The sequence below is a fragment of the Scleropages formosus genome, chromosome 2 (assembly GCF_900964775.1).
Source record: "Scleropages formosus chromosome 2, fSclFor1.1, whole genome shotgun sequence".
Taxonomy (NCBI): domain Eukaryota; kingdom Metazoa; phylum Chordata; class Actinopteri; order Osteoglossiformes; family Osteoglossidae; genus Scleropages; species Scleropages formosus.
In genome coordinates this window covers 42,272,885-42,299,466 of record NC_041807.1, presented here as the reverse complement: position 1 = coordinate 42,299,466, position 26,582 = coordinate 42,272,885, and the positions used below count along the sequence as shown (strand labels likewise).

General features: G+C 49.0%; 1 protein-coding gene across 5 annotated transcripts in view; it reads right to left on the bottom strand.

Moving 5' to 3' along the window:
* Window positions 1–1,359: 1,359 nt before the first annotated feature.
* The window catches only part of LOC108931180 (DENN domain-containing protein 2D-like), a 31,088-nt gene continuing 5,865 nt past the window's right edge, over window positions 1,360–26,582 (bottom strand). The window contains exons 3-17 of one of the 5 annotated variants that reach the window (XM_018746805.2): window positions 23,621–23,750; window positions 23,279–23,368; window positions 16,728–16,799; window positions 15,597–15,692; window positions 12,735–12,904; window positions 11,908–12,020; window positions 11,090–11,159; window positions 10,880–10,957; window positions 10,064–10,204; window positions 9,731–9,879; window positions 6,111–6,291; window positions 5,766–5,816; window positions 5,564–5,645; window positions 5,109–5,354; window positions 1,360–3,745 (exon numbers count right to left, since the gene is read on the bottom strand). In XM_018746805.2, the coding sequence (XP_018602321.1) occupies window positions 3,678–3,745; window positions 5,109–5,354; window positions 5,564–5,645; window positions 5,766–5,816; window positions 6,111–6,291; window positions 9,731–9,879; window positions 10,064–10,204; window positions 10,880–10,957; window positions 11,090–11,159; window positions 11,908–12,020; window positions 12,735–12,904; window positions 15,597–15,692; window positions 16,728–16,799; window positions 23,279–23,368; window positions 23,621–23,690 (1,677 nt within the window). In that variant the 5' untranslated portion in view covers window positions 23,691–23,750 and the 3' untranslated portion in view covers window positions 1,360–3,677. Of the gene's footprint in view, window positions 3,746–5,108; window positions 5,355–5,563; window positions 5,646–5,765; window positions 5,817–6,110; window positions 6,292–9,730; window positions 9,880–10,063; window positions 10,205–10,879; window positions 10,958–11,089; window positions 11,160–11,907; window positions 12,021–12,734; window positions 12,905–15,596; window positions 15,693–16,727; window positions 16,800–21,113; window positions 21,164–22,469; window positions 23,057–23,278; window positions 23,369–23,620; window positions 24,570–26,582 lie in introns of those variants that run through there. The other 4 variants (XM_018746804.2, XM_018746806.2, XM_018746807.2 and 1 more) reach the window with 4 other exon arrangements.

Genomic DNA, 26,582 nt, shown 5'->3' with positions numbered 1-26,582 from the left:
CAGCGCAAGGAGCCACTGTTGGGCTGCGGAAAGACCAACTTCGCGTGTCCCTGTCGTCACTCGTGCCATTTTTTTGTACGGACACTCAACTCCCTCAAGCGCAATTAAGGCAGCCTCGCTGAAATCCCAACCGCACAGCGAAAATGTACTTTTCTACAGGTGGTTTCAGCGACTGACATATTTACGTGTGCGATTCTCCATGACGGCGACACGATGGGATTATAAGTTTAGTAGAAAGTCCCCAGCGCTGAATGGAAATGTGATACCAGGTACCGTCCTCTATGTGTGCCTGTCCTTCAAATGTCCTTCACGGCCCCTCGGGACACCTGTCCCTTGTGCTGTACGTTGGGACTGCACTATAGTGCAATATGCACCTACAAACAGCATCATTTACCTGCACAACAGATATTCCATTCGAGGGTTCTACAGCAGGGGACCTGCTGGGACTTAACATCCCTGCCTGGTTGGTTGGTTATAAATTCGCTGTCTTAACTATTTTATTGCCGACCTTTTTAAAACAGCATTCAGGGTGGCAGTTTAAACAGGTTTTATACTTTTTATAATTTTTCAATATTAACTCATTTTATCAATAACTGACCTGCACTTCAAATTCTTGTCTTTCTGGTATTTCTAGATGATTTTTTTATGCAATTGCCCGTGGTCAACTACATCTCAGTTTTATTTCCTTCTCAGTTTTCTGCAACTTTTGGCAGGATTTTGTATGTTATGGCATTGTTCATTGTTATTTTATTCCAAAAATGTCTCCACAGTGAACTTGTTTACAATTGCTCTGTAACGCCGTAAACTTTCCTTATGGTATTTGTGATAAAATGCGCTTCCATGGCTCTCATAAGAGATTTCCCAAGTAAACTTTTTTCTAACATCACTGGTTCAACCACCAGCAGGCAATAATAAAACTGAATTTATTACATCTGAAGGTCTTTAGTCAGTCACTTAACATTCATATTCGCTACTGCATATTTGACATTTCACACATTTATGTTAGAACCCATTGCAGGTGACGCGATAATGAACCTTCATTTATCTGATGCCTTTCATCAAAGTGACTTACAGTGTAACTTTTCTAACTTTACAGTAATTCACCACATTATACATGTCTTAATTTACCAGACACTTCTCTCACAAGCAATTTACAATATTAAGTTGCTTACAATTATTAACCAATCTTGCTTATTTTACTGAACTAATTTAGGGTAAGTACCTTGCTTAAGGGTACTACAGCCAGAATTCAATCCTGCAGCCTTTGGCTCTAAAGGCAGCTGTTCTAACCCCTACAGTACCAGCTGCCCCATCCAATGACCTACATCCATTTAGGTAATTTTTACCGTATTGCTCGGGGATGACAACCTTGCTCACGGGTACTATACCCGGAGGTAGGATTGAACCCAGAACCTTCCGAATGCAAAGTGACAGTTGTAACCGTTATGGTACGGGGGAATCCCGTGAGACCAGCGTGTGAAGAATTGCCGGTTTTTCCATGGAAAGTGTAGTGGAGGTGGGAAACGGGTCCATTTCTGGGAAGTACTTTATTCACTAGCAGTGTAAAACCAGGAAAGGTCAGTGTGCTCTCCTGGCACCAGCAGCCTGTTTTTCTGGTTCAGCAACATGATGAATAAGAAGAAGCGGTCACACCCGCGGGGGGCAGGACGGGGTCACAGTGCTAACACTTTCACTTCTGAGCTGCAGCAGGAACACGGGTCCATCGCGCCCCCAGACCCCCCCACGCAGATGATCCCAAAGGGCTCGGTTATTCCTCAGCCCCGTTGCCTTCGGGGAAACGCGGAGCGTTTGGATTTTTTTTCCTCACCGCTGAGTCACACTTCCATGGACTCCAGCATCTGTGAAAAGCGTCGACAGGAAATTCCCCCACAGCTCATTCCAAAATGCCCCACGTCGGGGAAGGAGAGGAAGACAGGGGTTCCAGGGCCAAAATCCTGCAAGACCCAAAGGAGGGGGATGCGTCGTTTGAAGGCAAAACCAGCCTCAGCTTCACACATGCTGGAAATTAAATAACGCGCCAAAGCGCCGGGACAAAGGCAGGCATTCACATGACCATCTTCTCCACACACTCGCCTTGTTTATAAACACAAAGAGGCCCATGCGCTCGAAGCAGGGCGTCCGACCCTTCCTCGCTAAGGGGTTAATATTACAGGACGGTGAATCATCTCCGCCAGTCACTTCTCTGCTCAGCTCCTGGAGTGAAGAGACATGCAGGGAACCCCTGGGGCAATAAACTCCTGAGATTTCCACAGATGGGGGGGGCGGGGTTTATAGGCTACACTAAAATCCATTCTGTAAGCAGAAAGTACCACAATTTGTACAATGACAGCAAACGAAACTCCTCCGTTATTTACTCTACCTTTATTACTATGTACATGTATTTCCAACAGAAGGGATTCAATTTCTCATTTTATGAACTCTTAACCCTTAACCTTTATTGATTCATTTTCAGACACTGTACCTAAAAGGAGCATTTCTTCCGCATCAGTTGAAGCACGTTGACTCGTTTGTGCGCCTCGTGAATTAATCTGTATCTCGAACCTGTTGCGACTCAACTGATCATTACATTTCAGTGATCAGAATTGCCTTCGCCCAGGTTCTGCGTACAATCCCTCTCCAGTGCGACTCAACTCCTGGCCTGGCAAACTTGTACAAAGCCAGTTTGCTATCAGTTGTCATTCACCGATGCCATAAATTAATTTGGCTTCTTCCATCTGATCTTTGAGAGAAGCTGGAGATACACCTGGAAAATGGGCTCCTGGGTTTGCACCACAGGAGATTAAGATGAGAGCGCATGGCCTGAACGGGGAGAAAAATGCTGATCGAAATTTTGAACTCCACTAAATTTCTTATTTGCACCCTGATCACCAGGTGAGGCGATTCACTGTCCCAAAAGGGCGTGAGCAGAGCAGAGCAGAGCAGAGCAGAGGGCCGCCCACCTCCGATGTAAAGGGCGGTAAATGTACCGCAGGTCAAAGGTTTGAGCTTTCCTGCGCTTACATACTTCCAAATGAGCCTAAGTGGAATGCTGGTCCTCATATCCTTCCTCTGGCCTGGCCTGGCCTGGCCCGGCCCACCCCACTCCACTCCTGACCCAGGCTCCACCGTACACAATAGGAGTGGTAACAATGAGCGAGGAGATCCTCGTCCCAGTTGCCGCGGGTCACATCTGCGCAGGTTCCTGTTGCGGCACCGAAAGTTAGCGCTCCGTCAGACAGTTTCACTTCCCTTTAGAAATTGGTTTACCTCCTGGGTGATCCAGAGAGACACGGCTCAAGTACAAAAGAGAAAACAAGGTGGTTCGTCCACACGGACTCCAGTGTTGAAGAGCGCTGTCCCACAACGCAGAGACGGCACGACGGGACGTTAAAGCGTGTACCGGTCCTGCCCGTGAAGAGCGGGTTTCCGTAGCCAGGCTCCTTCACACTACCTGAGTGAACTAATCATTCTCAACGGCAGAACCTTACGGAGGGAGACCGAAGACCCTGTGCTCCAGAAGGAGGGCCGAACCGTGTCACTTTAACAGCTACAAACTATCACACAGGTACAAGAACTATTTACTCTGATCACATGTAAAGACAGGTGCCTTCCACACGTCCTGTGATGATGCCGCAGCTCATCGTCCAGCACTTGTGTTAAAGGTCTCGCTGTCCATCCTAGTGTTTCTTTGACTTCTCTTTCCGCTTCTTTTCTTGGTATTCCACAATTTTTTTGTAAAAAAATCCTGAAAAAGGGAGAAAGAGATCAATCAATGACCAAGGTATCCAGAAGCAGTCAAAATGACTAAATGAACTGAAATATTGTCCGTTTGACGTGCTGGAACGATATAAATGTGTAGCATTTCATGGACAGATACCCGAATGGATCTCAGTCAACCCAAGGATCACATAGCAAGAACAAAACCAACAGCATACCCCCAATGACCATCATGAGTGTTACCCTTAATTATTTTATTAACATTTCCACATAATCTATAATGCCTCAGTTGTTCAGAATGCACCACTGGATGTTGCCGAATTATTGTGAAAAAGCATATAGGCTATTTTTATGTGTCGATATCCTACAAGCACTATTCTGTCGTTTTATTTAGAAACAACACACTGACGTGGTTGACGGGTGAGCTGGTAAACAGTGTACAGCCAACAAAAACAACCATTGACACAGTACAAGATACGATCGTTTGTCAGTTTCGGTGTGGCCTCCTCGAAATTCCTTTCAGCAGGCGTCTCAGATACCCCGGGAATTAATGCGGTTTCCGAGTTTTACTCGGATGCGGCAGCTTAAAGTCAGCTGCTTTTAAATGTCCATTTTCATTGCTAAATTTGGAGACACTTTTCTCCAAAGTGACATACAGCTGAGAGCAAAAAAATTTAATTTCACAACACAAGAATTGGACAGATACAAACAAAGGATTCAGCAGCTCTGAGGGACAAAGGGAGATCACTCCACCGCATCAGGGACAAACCTGAGTAGCTGCAGACTTTCAATTTTGTAGCTAAAATCAAAACAAGCACTGCCATAGTTGTAGCGTTGACTGAGCTTGTTAAGAGGACTTCGATGACCAAAGAAACTCAGGCCAATGAGCTGTGGATGAGGAGGTGGAGCCTCTACATGGAGCAGGGTGATGGGCCGCCCCCCCACTGCTGGTCCCATACTCGTTCAAGATAATGAAAACCATCTGCTAACTATTAAGGGACAATCAAGATGGAGAAATACGGCTGCTACGCTGATGACTAAGAAAGACTGAAGAACTAACTGCAGTTGGACAATTTATGTTTTGTTTTTTTTTACAGAGGGTTGCTGTATTGGTGCCAGATTTTGTGTCACCTTGGTTGTGCCTTAAAGGGGTCATGTCCACATTTTTGCTTGGTTTGTTTTAGCAATAAAAAAATGATATTTTTTACGAGAGACCTGGTGTCTTGGCCTCTCTCCTGTCCATGTGGCCACCGCTCCCCCACAGCTGGCCAGAGACTGCAGACCGAAGCTATGTGACACTGACGGTTATTTTTTTGAAACCACTCTGTCTGTTGTGGACATGAACATCTACGTTCAGCAGCACTGCTTTCACACCCCGCTGAAGCACTGACCTCCCTGGGTGGCCGTCTGCCGCTGCTCTGCCTCCTGGATGAAGAGGTCGAACATCTGCGTCAACATGAACTTCTTAACGAAGTGCCGAACGTTCTTGGGCTCGATGGCCTTGTAGAAGTTGCGCTTCTGGAAGACAGCAGGCTGGTCGGCCCCCTGCGGTTTGATGTACGGGGCGAAGTGGCCGACCGTTTTCACAAAGAAGGACACAAAGGCCTCCGAGACGACCCTGTTCAGCTCCTCCGGACCTGCTCGACGGGAGGGAACAAACAAGAGGAATAGGCGCTGCAGGTGCTGCTGGGGTCAAAAAAGGCACCGTGATCACAATCGTGGTGAGAGAAGTCATATAGTGGTCCTGTAACATCCCGTGAACATGTGGTTTCAGATGCAGAAATCATCTCATTTTATTGACTTGTCGATCAGATTCTCTATCTACACAGTGTAGAAAAAAACTTACTGGAGTTCTCTTTCCTGGCACTCAGTTGCTGTAGAAGTTCCTCTTGGAGCTTCTGGGGGAGAATGGACGACTCATCCCCAACCTGTCAGGGGTCCAAACAAGGAAAGGCTGGAACTGAACCACGAGCGGCTAATCGGTAACGATCTGGTGGTAGGCGAAGAAATGCACCATGCAGACACAAACGGAGAAGCCGAACGCTCACCTCGACAATGAACGTTTTCTCAGCTCCTTCAGACAAGTCCACCACCAGCAGCTGTAAGAAAGGAACCGAGAGCCTCAGGAGCACTGGCTGCCATGGGAGCCCTTGCAGAGCTGTAGAGTCCCTGCACTCAACCCTCACCGGTGGGCTGGAACTTAAGTTACTCTAGATGACCTTCCGTCCGATGTTGAGCAAGACCCTTGGTAACCGAATACTTGGGTACCTGAGCACTTCAGATTGAGAGACTTCTTCCAAAGTGTCATGCTGAGTGACTCCAGAGATCAACATGTCAACCAAAGATCATGACACGCAGTCAAAGGGCACCGCGGTAACCACAGTATTGCTCACGTTGGTGGTGTCGGCCTCCTCCATGATCTCGTTAAACAGACGCTTTTGCACGCCCAGCAGGAAAGGTGTGGGCGCCATGGTGACGGTCATGAGGATCTGCGGGACGATGGAGATGAGCGTGTGCTGCCAGACGAAGGGGTAGAGCAGGGCCGCCACTGCGTTGATGACCTGGGACAGGGTGCTGGGTGACGGAGGACAAAGTAGGGTTAAAGCGAAGGCGGACACCTTAGACAGGCAGGTTTAAACCCCTGGACTGGGCCCCTCCGGGCAACACATACTGGTAACAGGTTACATGTTCAAACCTCAGGAGACATGTTTACTAACAGTACAGTTACTCATACAGGTGTCTTCGTTAATGTCGACAGACTGTTTACCGCATTCCGTACATTCGAGAGAGTACAGCAGCACGTCGGAGTGGGGATTCAGGCTTAGCAACAGTGTCCAGTGGTCACAGCATAACCTCTTGAATCTCCTAAACCATCCTTCGCCTCTGGCTGCTCGGTGAGCCTACTCACAAGGGGTCTAAAAATCAAACGTTTTTGGGTTCTACACTACTCCAGTATTGTACGTAAATGTTTGTGTACCTTTTCAAAAAAAAAAAAAAAAAATTATAGGAAGGTGATCAGGAATCGTTTATTCTGAGTTTTACGCACCTACTCGTGCGATTAACATCGATGAATAAAGTGGGAAGAAAGTAACTGTACTTAAGAATCACATTTCTGTCACCCATCTCTTTTTCCTAAAGTTATACACAAAATGCATTTTCTCTGAGACGTATGGAGAAAAGCATCTGCTAAATGAATAAGTGTACATGTAATGTAAATGTCTATGGCTATAGCTCTTTGTAGCTGGTGCACTTCTGTTTACTCCGAGCTGTACGCTGGACGTTGCTTTGCGGAAAAGTGTCTGAAAACTGAGCGAGTTTAAAAGCAAACGTAACGCTCGGCTCCAGAACCGTAGGGGTAAGCTGTCAGACGGGCCTGGCGTAAAGAAACCCGAAGAGACAACGAGCGGGGCAGCCTGCGTTCTGGCTGGAACTGTCGGACGAGCCAACGGCCGGCATCGGGAGTTACGACTGACGGCAGGTCGAAAGAGCCGGCGGGGTTCCTACACGTGCACGTGCCGTTGATCCTCCGCACGAAAGACAAGCCCTTCCCATTTCTGCGCTGCACTCAAAACGGTCTGCTTAGTTGGCCAGCAGGGGGCGTAGCGGTCAGGGCTATTGCCTTTTAATCTGAAGGTGGCAGGTGTAAAATCGGTGCGAATCCTACTCCTACTGCAGTACCCTTGGTCAAGGCACTTACCCTGAATAGATGAAATTATTTATATACTGGTATTCTAAATAACTATTTATTTGACAATGGCTAACAAAAATAAAGGTTAAAGAATAGTTACTAGGAATTTAAACATCTAAACTCTTTTCAGTGTTTTCAATTATAATATCAGAATGCTTTCAAAACATCTTTTTACGTGACTGAAGCACCAACGGGAGGTTCATAACAAATTATCTGGCAGAAGAGTGTTGAATACGATGATTATGAATATGCTGAATATGTTCATTAGGGCTCTTTAGTTTCTCTAAGCAGTGTGAACAGCCTTTTGTCTGCTATCACTTCAGAGGAACACGCGAGGGGGTGAGACAGGATCGTTTCCCAGCTTTCCGCAGCCCTCGGTATTTTTGCCCAAACAAGCACAAGCCTGCTTTACTTCTAGAGAAACAGGAAATATCACGTTACGTTATTTAGCGTCGCGGCCGAGTTTTCACGCGTTAACCGCGATTTAAAACTTCACGTATGCAGCCGGACGCACCGTGGAGCCAGTTGGCGCTCGATGGTACGACAGCAAAGCCTCACGCGAGTCCTGACCCAACAACCCCGTGGTGATTAAGGTGGTAGGAATATCCCGCTCACGCGGGTGCGAAGGGGCTGTCGCAAGCAACTAATAAGCGAGGCCCAAGGGTTCGAATTCCAGCGCAGAGGAATGCGGGCGGGCGGGCGGCCGGGCCAGAGCCGCGCTCCTGATGCGTTGCAGACGTGCCGCACGTGGCTGTTCGCGTTCGTCCCCGCTGTCGCACGGAACTCCAAACAGATTGCAGCACGCAGATGGAGGAGGAAAAGGCTGACACCTGCTGAGCAACTTTCATTCATTCATGTGTACCTTTCTTTTTATCGTTTTTTTTTTTTTTTTTTATAACTTTATGCGATTTAGACTGTCATGGTTCTGTGCGACTCTATTGGTTATTTGTCTTCTGCACAGTCGCCAGTTGTTTCATTACTTCCAGGATCACAGCTACTTTAACAACCGCCTCTCTTTCGCCGTTTCGCCCATATTTTCCAGAGCAATGAGCTTATTGAGGAATCAGGAATTTCAAACTGTCCAACTGGAGCAGCTGCTCAATGTTCGCCGACTTCTGGTTTTATTCATTTATCAGATGCTTCTCTCCACAGCGACGTACAACTCACGGTAAACCAAAGTGTCAACAACCGACGAAGAGCTTTAGACGCAGGATTATCAGCACATTTATTCCTTTAGCTCACGCTTTTCTCCAAAGCCACTTGCAAAGAAACTACTTTTTACACTTATTTACTCATTTATACAGTTGGGCAACTTGACTAGGGACAGCTGGTAGTGTGGTGGTTAGAGCTGCTGCTTTTGGATCCGAAGGTTGTAGGTTTAATCCCCACTCTGGCTGTAGTACCCTTGAGCAAGGTACTTACCATAAAAATTGTTCCAGTGAATTCACCCAGATGTGCTAATGGGTAAATAACGAACATTTCCTGAACAGCTAAATGTACATTATATATATTTTCTTCAACAATCATCACAGATGGTGTTGGACTCATGGATACACACACACACACACACACACACACACACACACACACAGTCTGAAAGCACTTGTCCCAAGCAGGGTCATGGCGAACTGGAGCCTAACCCGGCAACACAGGCCGCAAGGCTGTAGGGGGAGGAAGACACCCAGGATGGGATGCCAGTCTTTTGCAAGGCACCCCAAGCGGGATTCGAACCCCAGACCCGCCCAAACCCACTACGCCACCGCGACCCCCCACCTCATGGATCTAAATCACACAAATAAGTGAGGGCTTTGTTAAACCTACAGGAAATCACACAGCACAATTCAACATCGCAAGATCACAAACAACCACAAAGGGACTCAAACCCTCAACTTTCTAATTCCGAAGTCAGACACCTTATCCATTAGTCCGTGTGGTCTGTCATAGTGAGGTAATGTACCTTTACACATAGGAGACCATATCGTTGTGGCGAAGATCTGAAAAATGCCCATCCTGTACCCAAAATGCTCAGGGAAAGTACTGCGCGAAGCTCTACAAACTCCAGGTTTACATCATGCTTCAGGGCTTCAGGCCACATTGGGACGGACACCAAGAACCAAGATGCTTTTGATTTTGAGCCCCTTGTCAGTGGAACCACCAAGCAGTCAGAGGTGGAGGAGCACAGCGCTCTTGCTGGGCTGCAGGGAGCGATCAGCTCCCGCAGGTATCGGGCAGCAGATCTGCTGATGGTTTATTAGGCCACAACTAGAGTGTTGCACTTCATAAAATGTTGACGGATGACTGCTGGACGTTTAGTCACCAGCTCACCTGAGCTCTTCAGCAATGAAGATGATGCGGCGTTCCAGGACAGTTGAAGCAAACACTTTCAACACCTGCTTGTCTGTCAGGCAGCGGAAGAGAGTGTGGAAGTCCACGTGCTCCAGCCAGGAGTCCAATGGCCGTGTCAGGCTGATGATCTGGCGAGGGAGGGAGGGAGGGAGGGAGGGAGGTGCGTGCAGGTAAAAGTCCACGTCTACATTTAACATCCAGAGTACCCGCCTCTCGCAGAGTATCGCGCGTTCTGTCAACGCCCCTCTCTGGACTCGCTGTAGATGTTTGGATCGTCAATGTGGATGCTTGGCAGCTCGATGTTGCCCTCACCTCAGTGCCAGACTCAGGTATGAAACTCTTGATGTTGACAGTGTTTCCTGGCGCAGGAACCGGAGCCTCCCGTAGGCTCTGCATGAAGGGGTAGATCATCGCCATAGATTTCTGCCGCCGCTTCTCCACCTCATCGAAGATCTACGGCAGAGGAGGACAGTGACCGACTGCAGACGCTTTCTCTCTAAGGACAGTGACTCAACATATTGTGCAGTCAGTCGCTTTCCAGAGAGCCAGACACGCACCCGACACATGGACGCTTACTGAGCGACTCGGGGATGCCTGGAAAGGAGCTGCGAAATCTCGAGTGACTCACCGAGTGTAATCATGCAAAATAAAGTGTTTACAGCTACGCTGACTCATGAATTTTTAACTGCTTTCCTCATTCCTGTTTTTAATTTTTTTTGCATGCACTCCACGATCCCTCCCTACCCTCCCCTCCCCCTCGATCGCTGAGCTCACTCCAGAACACAGCGCTGTGCTTATGTTTGGGAAGCTGGTGAACGGAGATCCACGGAGGCCCTGGGGGATGGGGAGGCCAGTGGAGATAAGAGTTGTCACAGCTGGCAGGGGAGGAGGGGGGCGGTCTGAGAGGCTGCATCCATCAAACCCCCGGTTTCCCAACCCATCTTACAGATGAACCACCCACCAGATGACCCTTTCATTGTAGGCACCATATGATTGGAATGCTGTTCATACAGTCTTTCAATGAATCTTTCACTAAAGCGGAGGTGGGTGGGAGGGCGGGAGGGCCGGCCGTTTCTGGAAATGACCACGCTTCAAGAAGAAACGCACGACCTTTGACTCGGCGGTTACCTTGGAGAAAAGTCCGAAGCAGGCGAGCCGGCTAACGATGCAATAGGCCTCCGGGGAGCGCGCTCCGTCACCATGGGGCTGAAAACCACAGAGAGAGGGGTAATGTCGAATCGGGTCAAGGATCACGGTGAACTAATGCTACGCTAAACATGCCAGGTCGCGGATGCGTGTTGCCAGGGATACGACTGTGGCAAAAAAGAAAGGAGTTACCAGGAGCCTCCTGCAGTAGCCGTTCCTCCTGCTGCCATCCATCTCGGTGAGGACGAAAGAGAAGGTCTCACTGTAGGCGGAGAAGGAGAGGGATGTTTAGTGGAGCTGCAGAACGAGGTGGCGTGAGAACAAAGTCCGCACAGGTTGGGATGGGACCATTGAAGTGGCCTTGAATAGGAGGACGGCGGGAGGCGGAGGGGTTGTGGAACTGGGCTTGAGACCAAACACTTTACCAGGCGGAGCTTGAAATGGGTGAATAATCATGTTAGACGCTGCTTTGGCTTTCGTACCCAAACGATCCAAAAAAAAAAAAAAAAAAAAAAAAAAAAATACAAGAAGCAGTGAGTGCGGAGCTGAGCTGGCGTACCTGCAGAGCTACGAATACATGCATGAATGGTATGTGCTGTTCAGGTTACCATCAAAGTAGATCTAGTGCGTGTTTGAACCTGAGTGCAGACCCCTCCCCCCCCACATGGATAGGCTTACCCACAGGACTCTGGAACAGGAAAGCAGAGTCCCTCAATTCAAAGAGGAAATGGAACAAAGAAGGGGATTAAAAGCAAGTCTAAAGAAGAGAAAAAGAAAGCGGTTCGACAGGCAGTGAAAAGCCAAATGGCCAAGAAACCCACCCTGGGAGAAGGACTCGGAGACTTTCTGTAACACGCTGGACATCGGGACAGAACAACAGCTCCCTCGCACTCTGAGTAACTCATCCATAAGGGACTTTGTCTAAACGTCATTGTTTTATCCGCCCTTCGCAGAACTCACTGCAGACCTCATGTGGAGTGACCGCGTGTCCGTTTGCGAGGGAACCATACCTGCGGTACTCGGTCAGAGGGGCCCAGCTGATGCCCTCCGGGAAGCAGAAGAGGGTGATGGCCTTCAGGATCTTCTCCTCCTCCTCCTTCTGGCATCGCATCATCCCGTCCCGCTGAGAATGACACAGCCACCCCCCCACATCAGATCCTGCCCGGTACCCGACCCTTTACCTTCCCGTGGTCCTCGACAAAGGCCCACATCCCAAAATTTGTCTGCATGCCAGCGGCCAGCAGTTGGGGTAGCGATGCTGAAAGGAGTTTGACTGCTGACCAAAATACTGAGAAACAAATCTGAGGAAAGGACTTGTACCATTGAAGACATCCTTCTCTACAAATGTATAAAGCATATAACTCTTGGCAAGTCAAATGACTACTTTGTTTACACTACTTCATTTAACAGATGCTTTTCTCCGAAGCGACTTCCAATGAACTCTGTGTAGTGCTATCAGCCCACACACCTTATTCACCGCGGTGACTTACACTGCTAGATACACTACTTACACTGGGTCACTCATCCATACATCAGTGGAACACACACACATTCTCTCTGTCACTCACACACTATGGGGGAACCTGAGCAGGAGTGTGAGAGGAAACCAGAGCACCTGGAGGAAACCCACGCAGACACAGGGAGAACATGGAAACTCCACACAGACCGAGTGGGGATCGAACCCACGTCCTCTCGCACCACCCAGGCGCTGTGAGACAGCAGCGCTACTCGCTGTGGCACCGTATCACCCGTTACTACTACTGACATCAGGAATCGATGATAAATCAAAAATCAATCATACTGACTTCAGCAAAGAGTGATTTGGGCACATGCTAACCTTAGGAAACTGGTAGATGATCTTGGGCTCATAACCTCCCCCCTGCTTCTTGCTGATCTTGACCACGACCAGGTACTCAAAGAAGAACTGGCCGGTGTAGCGCTCCTTCACCGACAGGTCCTCCGCTCCTGTGACGGTCGCTGGGGGCTGATCCGTCTCCTTGGCACTTCCTGCAGGCAAAGCGGTGTCTTTACAGGCACGTAGTTACGTGAGGGCTACTCTTGTCAAGTTCAACATAGCCAGCGTACCGCAAGGGCCACAAGCAACGTGCTGCAGATTACGAGGCGGTCAACGGGAATCGAGGCCGAAGTGAGTCAGCGTTGCTTCCAACCACCTGGATTATAACGACTGCTTTACGACAGCCACAGCATCAGCTGTTCGAAGACTGCGCTATGACTTTTCTCTCCACTGACAGTAATTCTGTGTTGTCCTAATGCCCTGGTCTTATTAACTATAGACACTCCCTACACAGTCCCAGCGGAGCACACTAGAATGCCCTGGACGAGTTGGCAGGGGTTCATTTTTCTCCCATTTCTTTAGTTTTGGGAATTTTTTTCTGTTTTCCTCCCCTCAGTTTACTCACACTGTGTTTGTACACCATTATCTCTGTCTTGGTTTCCTTTTATCACTGCAGTGTTACCTGTGCATCGATCGTCCAGCACGTCGCATCCCTCCATTGACAAGAGTGCTGCATTAAAATGAACTGTATTTGAAACATTTTGCTTGCGAGCGCTGCTGAACTTTCCAATGAATGGAAGTGGACCCATTACTCCAAGTTCTGAGTCCCACACTGCACCCGCGACACTAAGACAGGGAGAGCAAGAAAAGCCCCACCAAACTCATCCCAAAACCTTAACACCACGAGCTGCAAGAACCCCAGGGATCTGCATGTGGTTTCCACGTTTTGAAGATGCACTATGCAGACATGTTTCACTTCTCAGTGCGTGAGGCAGGCTGGATTACATTTATTTAGCAGATGCTTTTCTCCAAAGCGACTTCCAATGAACTCTATGTAGTGTTACCAGCCCACACACCTTATTCACCAGGGTAACTTACACTGCTAGATACACTACTTACAATGGGTCACTCATCCATACATCAGTGGAACATACTCACTCTGTCACTGACTATGGGTGAACCTGAACAGCATATCCTTGGACTGTGGGAGGAAACCAGAGCACCCGGAGGAAACCCACACAGACAAAGGGAGAACATGCAAACTCCACACAGACTGGGGGGGGGGAAATCGAACCCACGTTCTCTCTCACCACCCAGGTGCTCTGAGACAGCAGCGCTACTCACCATGCAATCCTATTTGCATTAACACTATTATCTGACACTTCATCATGACAGCAGACTCTCCTATTGCTTCCTGACAGACACATCCGTACTGGTGCCATGCGGGTACCTGGCAGACCAGTATATCCTGCTCTAGGGTCCTGTTAGAACACGCCACTGTGAAGGAGGATGAGTAAAACACGGTTATTTTGCATGTTCGTCTGATTAGCAGCTGCGGCCTCCCATAATGACGTGCTACTCGTACCCCTGCTACACCGACAGGTCCCCAAGTAAGAGCGTTTCCCTGATTGGCCACAGCAGACCAACCTCCTCCCTGGGTTCTGCCCTGTTAGGGCAACGTGTGGACCTGAAGATGAGGAGGGTCGCATAACAGTTTATTACAAGTTCTTCCATAGATTATTTTGCTTAATTTAGTCAGTCGTACTTTGAACCGCTTACTTATAGTTCCAAAAAACAGCCAAGCCTTGCATCCTAACGCAGCTGTGGACTGTCGACACCTGTGAAGTCAGGGTAGTCGCGATTTCACGTTGGCGTTTCCATTACCTAAAAGCACACGGGGAGGTGCAAATATAGATTCTGCTCTTTGCGGTTTTCACGTCATACAGCTGTGCTCACTCCTCACCAGGAGGTCCATGCTCTGCAGAAGGTCTGGAGACATGCGGTGGCTCACCCAACCTTTGGCCGAAGGAATAGCAGCACACGGTACTCCAGAACGAGGTGCAGAACGTGCGGTTTTAATACGCCGCACATTCTATGGAGCTCGATATAATGACTGCACTTTTCTCCTTGAAGGATCAGTAAATGATATTTTGCGCCGCATCGCAGATTTTCACAAAGTTTCCACGGGAAACAACAGAAAGCGAAACGGACACGCGAGCTGCGTGTGTCCTGTAGAGCTCCCGGCCCGGCCCGGCACGGCCTTCGCAGGGCTGCCGCGGCCCTGACGTCGAGCTTCGAACAACACGCTCGAGAACGAGGGACAACCGCGAGGAATGTGCTCCGAAAGCTGGGGAGCATCTCTGCGCCGTTTGTTTTCCCCAATGACACACTGTGTACATATTTGAAAGGAGCTGGGAATGGACCTCGATCTTCAGCGAAGCCCTCCGTCTCGAGCTCTAATTACTCCACATCCTCACAACTCTTCGCAGGACTTCATCCGTTTGCAGCCCATTTTTCCGTTTCCCGCTCGTCGGCTTTACCCACTAAGAAGCAACGTTTCAAAGAGCGAGTAAGGTCGGCGCTGTTGCGTTTACACACACGACACCGTGTAAGCAAAGGTCCCAGATTTGAACGCCACCTCCGGCCGTAGTGCCCTCGATCAAGGTACTAACCCTGAACGGATGCGGAAAAATGAGCCTGCCGCATGGATGGGTAAATCGGCGTACGAACTTCCCACCGAAAATCGCTTTGGAGGAGAGTGTGAGAAAATAATCGGGAATAGATGCAGTGAACTATGTGAACTATCACACTATTACACTTTTTCTGATTCGTGGTCCTTGGTCCTTGCAGAGTAGCCCTCTTACTTTGGGGTGGAGCGAATCCCAGCGCGCCCGACACACTCACCGCCTTTGGACAGCTTCCCCCGGAAGGAGGACAGCACCGAGCCGAACCTCTTGAAGCGGCCTTCGCCGATGACGTTCTCGCCAGCCATGACGGTTCCTGCGGAGGCGAAGGAGGGGGCAGGGAGTTGAACGCCAACAGCCGCAGGGTGGCTGAGCTGAACGACACCTTCGGCCGGAAGAAGCGGCACTTTGTTACGTCCTGCGACACCAGCGCTGCAGGCCTCCGCCACGTTAACGGCAGCCATCCCAGATCAGCAAACGGCACATCGCTGCTGAGAGACTCACTAACTGTGGCAAACGGGCAACATGCATGTAAAGGCAACAGTTGAAACCCCTGCACTAGCAGCTCTACCCCAACAAGAAGCCGAAATGAACCAACAAGCGAACGGAAGCAAGCAGCGACGTTTACAGCAGTTTGACGGACGGCGGCTGAAAGCAATGGTAAAAGTAGCGTAGCCACCAGGTTGGGGGGGAGGCAGAGAAACCCAGATTTGTCCAGGTTTCGGATTGAGTCACAGCTCAGAAGATGCACTGGAACGAGTCCTGGGAGGCTGCAGCAAGGAGAGACTTATTTGTTCCTGCGAATATGCAAGATTTTACACTGTTCTTTCAATCAAATTGTCTTCGTCAGAGAGAGAGATTGTTAAATTCTGCCCTGTGTTTTGACTGAGTTTTGGTAGGCAGTGACTCTTGACCAAAGAGGTGTGGAGTCCCAGTGCACGAAGAAACCCTGCGGTAAAATACCGTGCCGTACAAAGAAGCCGGACTACGTGAAGCGTATGCAGTTTGTATGAAGGCTTTACAGTATATACACGCACACGGAGTCCGAAAGCGGTTATCCCAAGCGGGGTCGCGGCGAGCCGGAGCCTAACCCGGCAACGCAGGGCGCAGGGCCGAGGGGGAAGGGGACACGGGACACGGGTCCCGGACGGCACCCCAAGCAGGACTTGAACCCCGGACTCGCCAGAGAGCAGGACCCGGCCAAACCCGCCGCGCCGCCGCGCCCCCGGCTTTACAGCAAATATCCGAGAATAATTCGATAGAATTGTGTAACATACTAACTAGACAGCGTAGGTCATTGCAAAGGTACCAGGAGCCCCACCCACTGTCCCACAAGTTCGGCATCGCGCACCGTCGTTCATTCTGGCCAGTTGGCTCACTGTCCCATTGACCTCGGTAGGGTCTTTCTCCGAGGACGTCCTACCTGGAAAGGAGAAGAGAGAAGTCAACGTGTCCAACTCGGCAAATGGACTCTTGCGTAGATGAGATGATGATGACAAATGAATATATGTTATATTACTGTACCTGTATATGTTATGTTGATGTATGGATGAGTGAGCCAGTGTAAGCAGTGTATCTAGCAGTGTAAGTCACTGCGGTGAATAAGGCGTGTGGGCTGGTAACGCTACATAGAGTTCATTGGAAGTCGCTTTGGAGGAAAGAATCTGCTAAATAAACAAATGTAAATATGTTAGGGTTTTGTACATGTACACTGTATGTTATGCACTGCTGATGTCAATAAAAACCAAAAGTCATCTGCACAAAACTAATACACAACGCCTGAAGCGAGAAAGTGATGCCGTGTTTAACGTTCCACTTCTAACAGACAGGTGTAGCAATTATTTCGCCATCAGTGTGAAAAGAAAAAATCGTTACAGAAGTGGAACGGCTGGTTTTCTCTCCTGCCCGCCGAAACCGGTCCGCGGGTTTATTATTACACGTCGACATGCTCCGATACGTCCTCCCGCTGCCGATTCGCTCAAAGCGCGTCTTCTCAACCACGTGGCGTAATGAGAAGCAATACCTGCACACAGGAAGTGGAAACTGCTCTGGTTTCTCTATTTTTCCTTGGACTTGACAGTTACAGCCTTATGACAAAGTGTGTGTTATGGATGAGCACAGTTCAGTGTTGCGGCAAATAAAAGTGCTCATTTAAACGCTCTCTCCACTCAGTTAACCTTTTCCGCACCAAGGAAGCAAACATTAATAGTCTCTTCCTCTTATTAAGATTTCCTTCTGAATCATCATTAACATCTGCAGCGAAGAACATAAATCAGAGCCCTTGAAGGAGACAGACAGACAGACGGACAGAGAGCGTCCATCCTCTGGTCTCTTCTCACGTTCCGACCTGGATGTCCATCACATCCTCTCGTCCTTATTTTGAGGACGGACTCACAGGGACGGCTGACATTTCTCTTTCGCATCGTCGCTCCACATTCGTCCCTGTCCATATGGTCCTCGACCGCTTTTCTGACGACATCCATTGAGGCTGGCCTTTTTCCCGTGCTCTAAAACCGCAAGCGAAACATGAGAAAGACCCAGGTGTCCCTTGTGAGGAACGTCACGAGACCGACCACGTTACGCCCCATTCGGGGTGTACAACCTCACAACCCGTTTTTCTGGGATAGACCGCGAACCTCCGAGAACCTGCACCGGACGAGCGCTTACCGATAACGCACCGGTGTATTAAATCACAGGGAATGTTTTAAAAATATATACGAGGACGGCTAGCCAGCCAATGAAACAGCCGTGATAATGATATACGGTTGAAAGTTAAATGTGAGTAAAGTCAGCTATTGGAGATCGCTGCGGGTAAAATGTATACCGTCCAAATGTTAGATTCCCTCAGAGGGTTCACTTTTCACTGGTTTGTTTTGTAAATATAATACCGTATATGGAGAGGTAACTCCTTAGCTAATCAGAAACGAAGAAACGCACGTGACTTCGGGCGGCGCTGTGCACGAAGACCTCCGATTTTCCCGGACCGGGTTCATCTTCCCACCCACCTGAGGGCAAAGCGTTGATGCTCTTCAAATAACATGTGGGAACTGTGTGAAAGCCTGGTATTTCATTAGATCCCTGAGCACTGAACCAAAGCGGTGACCTTGTGGCGCCGCGAGACAACGTGCTACACGACGTGACCACCACGGGTGCGGACCTACAGAGACTCGGTTTTTCACCCGCGCGCGATTCCAGAACATTGTGCTACTTTGATTTTTGCCCAGTGTGCTGAGGAACGTCTACAGGAAGACTCATCCCCTCTAAAGGCAACAAAGCTAATTTGGCCTTTGGACTAAAGGGCCTGGGTTTGAATCCCCACTCCTGCTGCAGTATCCTTGATTAAGGTGCTTACCCTGGACTGAGACTGTAAAAATTACCCTGCTGTACATTGCTTTGGAGAAAACGGTGCAGGTGGCAGTGTTTGTTCAACAGTCTTGCTGTGTGTTTTGCTCTTGAGCCCAAACTACAAACTACCCCCCGCTACACCACAGAGAGAAGCGAAAGCCCTGCTCCGCCACACGCATTCGGTGGAAACGCACGCGTCCGTCTCCTCTCTTGCACACAGACCTTTGATCCCACTCCGTGCGTTTCGTTTGAACTGAGAACACTACCTCTGGTTGGACCAAAACCTCTCCGCCAGTGAAAAAAAAACAGGCCTTTTCACACCACGGTCTTTTCGTGGGACAGCGAATATCTGCGTGGAGCGCTGGCGGGAACAGTCCCTTCAGCAGATCGGCTGCTCCTGGCCACCACCACTTCTCTTACGAAAGTGTGACCGCCGGGCCCTTTGCTGTGCAACCGGCAAACACACGCACACAGAGCAGAATCGCAGCTGCTGTTGCTCTGCACCATGTGAGGTTGCACCATGTGTTTATGCTCTTTTATCAATATTTACTCCCAACTGGTCACGGTGAAGTCTGAACCAGCAGTACTTACCCCAACGCCACTCAACGATGGGAGGGGGAAAAAAAAAAAAAACAGCACGACCCCAATAAATTTCCACTGAACAGACACCTGATAACAAAATTCAGCTCGATTCTCCACTAGTGTGTATTTTAGCTTCCTGTCTGACACTTTTATCCAGAAGAAAACAAATATAGATAACATGTATATGGCAGGACCAACATCGAGCGCGGCTGCAAGGGGCGTGGTGGGTAAAGCTGCCACTTTCTACTCAAAGACCCAGGTTTGAATCCCACCACCTGCTGGAGTACCTCTGATCAAGGTACTTACCCTAAAGAGGCACAGAAAGGACAACCCAGCTCTGTAAAGGGGTAAATCAGGGTAAGTAGTTTAGTGTAAAAACCACACACTGTAAGTGACTTGGGTGAAAAGGGACAGATAAATAAATAAGTAATTTGCTAGATGTGCAAGAGCAGATTCTGGGAACTGAACCTTTCGATCGAAATTGTCGCCGTCATGTTATTTAAACATTTTCTCCCGATAGAGAGGTTAGTTGTGAAAGTAAATGTTTGCCGAGCTTAGCACACGGAGGGAAAGTGCAAAAAACACTTAACCAAGCATGATGCGAAACACATCCAGCAACAGCTCGACAGGAAGCAGCAACGACGGCGTTTCCGCTGCACTCGGCAGCAAAGGCAGACGGACGAGCTCAAGCGGGTGTGTCACAGGTCCCCCAGAGGGGTGAGCTTCCAGCCAGGTCTTACCAGGTGTGGAGAGCCCACAGGCTTGCTGGCAGCACTGCAACCATCCTTCTCCTGCCCACCTGTAGGCACCTGGTCCCTTAGCGTTGCGTCAACACGGAGACCTCGCTTTATTATCTTTGCGTTCGAATGCATATATTTACAGAGAAATTATCAGCTAGCTTCAACTGCAAAGACACCTTCTGGTCAAAGGACCTGGGTTTGAATCCCTAATCCTGCTGCTGTATCCTTGATTAAGGTACCGACTCTGAACTGATACTGCAAACACTACTCTGCTGCATAAATGGGTAAATCAGTGTAAGCAGCCAGGTTTCCAAACCTGACACTAAAAGATGCCTCGGAGAAAGGAGTCAAATAAATGAATAAATGATCCATCTCAAGTGATGCGTTTCAATATTTCATTAGCGCCACTTCACAGCGTGAGCGGACTGGATTCGTCCTTTTCTCCAGTCCACATTGTCCGTGTCCAGCGACACGCAGAGATCCCACAGTTGAGTTGCCAACAACACTTCGGAGATCTACAGCTGGACGGCCATCCAGAACTCAGCTGAACTTCTTGCTTTGGAATCAGTGAGTTCTGCTCGTCGACAAAGGCACCATTTCCACCCTCCTGGGTCGCCTCCCTTTCCTCGCTCGCCCATCATTCCAGGCATTTTTTTCCACCATAGCCTCAGCACTTTTCAAGAAGAGGCACCAGCGCAAGTCAACAAAGCTTTGAAAAGGGGACTTTCGGAAGTCAACAGGGCCGCATTCCAGCCGCTGTCATCTCCAGTCAGCTGGAAGAACTCTGCCCTGAAGAGACAAGGCTCCTCTAACTGGCTAATCAACTGTAATCAATATCAGCAGGGCCTACGAAAGTCACCGAGAGAGACGCCAACAGGCCGCCGTCGCCTTCGTGACCTTGGCGAGACGGGACAAACAAGGATCCAGTCAGAAGAGGGGAAAACGCAACTGCTGCGGTACCATAAACACTGAGGTAGGAACACACTCCTATCAGCTCACACACCCTATGCGTACGTACAAAGAGCTGCATGGCATGAAAACTCAATCTGTTCCAAAGCCAGTTTCATTACCAAGGCTGTGCTATCCATTGGCTGCTCATTCGTGCCTTTACAGAACGCCCTCCAGGCTGCGAGAACTTCAGCACCGCTCCAGGGTAGGCCACGAACACTTTGCGGCACTCTCACCGACCGAGACCTCATCATGGGGACGCGAAGCACGAGCCGAAGTTCAGTTGCTCGGACACGGCCCGCACCAAGAGCTCCCGACATCCCACAGGTCTCGCGAGGTTTGGAATTGGCAACCGAACGATTTCAGGTTCGACTCCACGGAATCGGGAAATGTCGTTTCGCCACTAACAGGTGTGCGTAGGGTTAACTATGAATATTCAAAGGGGTAGAGACGTAGGCTCTCCAGGGTTCGAAGCGGTTAAGAGCGACGGGGGAGGAAGAGAGGTCGGCCCGTACAGGTAATGCGGAACCGTAGCCAAGAGCAGCGGATGCGAAGTCCTTATTGTTGCTGCTCATTTACATTCACAATGGAAACGCAAGCCAAGAAGAAGCAAATCAGAGACCGAAAACGCATGGCAAAAGTGAGGAGAAAAAAAAAAAAAAAAAAATCCTTCACAATTTCAGAAATTTGAGCTGCTTACAGACTCTGCATTAAGCAGCGGAATTTGGCAAAGACAGGCAGTAATATTGCGTAAAAAAAAAAAAAAAAAAAAAAATTTTGATAAAACTAGGAAAGAGCAAGTTTGTCATTTTTCATTTACTGTAGTGTAGCTAAATTAAAAAAACGAGGAGCAGAGAGTCGCACACAAGAAGAACACGAGAGAGAGACGGTGAAAAGACCAGAGCCCGAAACACGGGTTCGAGGACACGTGGATCCAGCGCACGGCGCGCACGGGTTCGCAATGACCTTTGTGCCATTTAAAGGGTAAAGAGGTGCGAACACAAAGTATGGCTGCAACAGTCACAGTCGCTATGTGTCTGTCAGTGGAGGAAAGCGAAAGGCCGGTGTCCAGGAGCACTCGGTTGGCAGTGAGTCATTCCGCTCCAGAGCAGCAGTGCCAGGTGTTTTACCCTGTTCTTACACGTACGACGAGAGAGGAACTAGGAGCGGGACTACTGGGAGCCTCACTCAGTTTCACCGCGTCATTTTCCCCCGAACCCCCCCATCCCGTCATTTAACGGTCACAATTAATACGAATAAAGGTGTGTAGAGCAAACTGAGTAACCGTGCGTACGTTTCTGTTAGAGAAGAAGAAGAAGAAGAAGAGCGTCGAACCACCACCAGACAGACCAGGGGGTGAAAGTGGTGCGAAAGTGAGCGAAAATTCCAGCGGGACTCGAGCTCGCGACGGCTGGGTCGGTTCATGAAATGAACTAAAAATGAAAGGAAACGAAGGGGGAATGAAAAGAAAGACCCACCGCGCTCCTCTCCTCCTCGGCGCTCTGCTCGCTCCTCCGTCCGTGGCTTCACGCGGGTGTCCGATCGTGCGGTGCGGTGTGGTGTGGTGTGGTGCGCGCTCTCTCTCTCTCTCGCTCCCTCCTTCCCGACGGACCGACCCGACCGCTGCTCCGCGGCTTCCTTTCGCTTTCGGCTCCGACGCCGTATCCAGTTTCTGGCGCTCCGGCGGCGGCGAAGGTTCGAGGAGCTGCGTCGGTCACGGAACTGACAACCGACTGCCGGCGGGGGCGGGCTCGGAGTCGATCCCACGTTCACCTGCGACAGGTAGAGACGCGTCGCGCGCCAGCTGCCGCGCGCATGCCCCGTGCCTCTCGCGCGCTCATCTCCGTGTTTACGTTGCGATGGTTGGTTTACGACGCGTGCGGTTCGTGCTCCTTTCCCCGAATCCGGGCACGTGTCACGGCTCCGCTGACACACCCCCCCGCCCCACGGCTTTCCGACGTGCGCTGTCCCGGGGTCCTGCGGGTTCTCATCCCGACCCGCCCCTTTCTTTTGATCATTTTAATTTTGCCCCCCCCCCAATCGAATCCACTATGAAACATCCCGTTAGTTATTTACGCATTTATTTGCACTTACTGCACCATCATGATGGTCTGTTCGCAGCCTATCAGCCTGCATGGATCTGGTTATATCGCGAAGATCTTGCTCTGGTGGGTTTTGGGTTCTGATCCTGAGAAGTTATGTGCTGTTGAGATATGTATACGCAGAAAGGCACCTGATCTGATTCCCCAGCCTGTTGACACCCACCCCCGACGCTGTGAGAACTCACGTTTGTGATGGTGCAGCCGGAGGGAGGAAAACTTCTTCATCCCCCTCCTCCCAAATGCTGACTCGCCATCCTCCTCCTTGGTTTGGGTGCCTGAGGATTGATCGGGTCAGTGAAAGATGCCTGAGGTGTGAAGGGCACGTAATGGCAGGCAGGTGGCATACTAGTTGAGGAAACAACAGTAATATATCCCAGGTTACATCCGAAAAAGCATCTGGAGACATAACTCCACAAAGGTAGCTCATCTGAAATGCCACGGTAAACGAATGTGAACATTTTAAACAATGAAAAAAGAAAGTGTTGTAATTGTACGACCGCGTGAACAAAGGCACTCTGGGTACTGACCTTTGACGCGGAGGGAAGAAAAGTTCCACCTCCCTCTTCGTGTTGTGGGTTGCGGTGATTCCTCGTCCATCCTCTGTGTCCTGAAGCAGAATGAAGGTGTTCAACGGGCTGTTACTCAGCACTGGCCACTCTGGGGACACACAAAGACACGAGCTGCTAAAACTGTGCTCAGTTCCTGATTTGCTGCCTACACGTCTTGCTCTGCCTCAGTACCGGTACGTTGCTGTTCCTGTACTTTTAGCTTCTGCTTTTTTCTTCCTTTTTTCTCTTATTCTAATTTAAAAAGGCTATAAAGACAGGGTCAAACACCCACAGCAGAGCAACCCCTTAAGGAAACCCCACCCCACCCCACCCCTCTTGCACATCTCTTCCTCTTCTATTCCATGTTGTCAGTGTGCTGTCAGATTCTACCTGTCCATCGTGTCCTACAGAGGGAACCCAACTGACACACTAAACCCTCATCTGTTTCCTGTGATGCCATTTTTTGAACATGAACTATTGTTTTAGTTAGATTTACATAAGAAGCTGCCAGAAATCTGCATTTTGAAACTTTCTGACTGTAACTTCCAAGCTTGTCCTTCATTGGCCTTCTGCATGAGCGCCGGAAAGCAAACTCTGTTATAATTTCCTGCTGGAAAAGTGTTGCATCTGCTGAACATCAAGTGACCAAACTTTGTTTTAGCCAAGCTGCACTGGTAAAGCAGGGGGTCTAATCCATAAGCTGCGTTACTTTAGATCAGGAGAGTGGGGGGGGTTTAAAGCCTTTTTTTTGGCTGTTGTTTCTTGAGTGATGATCTGGTGGCGAAGCTGATAGCCTAGTAGGTAGAGCTGCTGCGTGGGGATCCAAAGGTTCCTCGTTTGATTCCCACCTTTGGTTGTAGTATCTTTGAGTGAGGTACTATCCCTGAAGTTGCTCTTGTAAACTATAACAATTCTAACCTTACATTTACTTTTATTCACTTAGCAGATGCTTTTCTCCAAAGCAACTTACATTGGATACTATGTAGTGTTATCAGCCCACACACCTTATTCACTGTGGTGACTTACACTGCTAGATACGTTACTTACAATGGGTCACTCATCCAGACATCAGTGAAACACACTCTCTCTGTGTCACTATGGGGGAACCCAAACAGAATGTTTTTGGACTGTGGGAGGAAACCAGAGCACCCAGAGTAAACCCACACAGACAGAACATGCAAACTCCACACAGACTGAGCGGGGATCAAACCCACCTTCTCTCGCACCACCCAGGCGCCGTGAGACAGCAGCGCTACTTGCTGTGCCACCATGCCACCAACCTCACCCTAGTAAGTTGCTTTGAAGAAAAGTGTCAGCTGAAAGAATCACTATGAAGCAACAGTGCATTTTAAGAATTTTCATTTGCTTTTGTAAATAAATTCACTGAGGCCATCTTTGTGACTCAAGACACACACACTGGAAAGCACCACATGCAAAAAACGCCACTGTTTTAATCATTTTCAAGACGTGTGAGATTGTGGGTTTTAAAGTCTGTGGTGGAAAAATAGCACTCAAGTTTTCACTTTAAAGCTTTTCCTGTCAGCTTCAAACTTTTGTCTCTTTGCGCTTGAAGACACAGATGTTTGCACAGGTATGCAACTGCACATACTCTATGAAGTACTCAGGCATGCACCCAAAGGTGTACGTGTGTGAGAGAAATCCGGCTCTCTCGACCAGCCTGTTTGCACAACTGCGGGTTTTGTGACTTGATGTGGAGACCTTTGTACTCTGCCTCACTGTTTGTACTGTGATTGCGCTCTGTGAGCAGAGCCTCCCCGTCATCTACACCCCCACTGCCCTCAACCTGAACAGAACACCAGACAAGACGTCCTACGTGCCTATTAATAACCTACTGCCATACCATGGCATGCTTCTCCAGGAAGAGTGTGACCGATTGCCTACAACTGTATCGACATCTGTGTGTGTCGTCCTGAGATTGAAATCACATTCACATGTTAGTGTGACTTTGTGTGGTTCCTGAGCTCGCTGAGATCTTCTCCTTAACACTGTGTTTGTGCATCCTAGTACAAATATTATCATCCACCTCCATGTGCGTTCATTGGTGAGCACAGAAGCCTCACATTACAGGGTCTAATTCTTGGCCATAATTATGAAGCTCAAAAATACATTAGCTCAGTTTCCAGTTTATTTACAGGTGCAAGAAGTAGTTTGGAGAACTTGGCTCTGTAACCACACCTTCTCATGCCTTTTGCTGTTCTTTCTCTGCAGCATTCATATATTTTATGTTGGTTAGAATGTGTGATAGCTGGTGTCATCTGAACTATATAAATTCTATGGATCCAACTTTGACAACGAAAATCCACACAAGTGTTTGTCTGCTTAAGTCAGCAGACGGTGGGTGTAATGGGTGGAGGAGCAGTGGAGGAACAGAACCATTATTTACTGTCAACACAGCTGTTATCAGACCAGATCTACTGCATGGTTTTGCAAGAAACTGTGCCTGAAACAACTATAAGAAGCCACCAGTAGGTGTTTTCAAGTGAAAACACAGGAAACAAAAATTGTCATCTTTTCCTCTCCTAGTCAAGGAAGATTCTGACTGATAAGAGGATGTGAGATCCTGAGCACAACTCCGAGAGACACTTGACATTGTACGTTTAAGAGCAGTCTGCATTTTGGATTGCAATTCTGACATTCTACAGTAAACCACTGTTCACTATGGAGAACCAAACTGCATTTCCAGTACATGCTTTCACACCAAACCAAAAGTTAGAAGAGTAGTGAGGGTTGCACTGCAGTGCACAGTGATGGAATTAAGCCAAACGCTTAAAAACATCAACGTCCTGTCTCCAGCTTCACCTCACACACAGTGTGAAAGATCTCTTAGGGGCTTCTCGGAAGCCAAACAGCATTGCCATGCATTGAAACAGACCTCCAACTATGGCCTGTTAACTTTTAACCTTTAATCCTCTACCCCCAA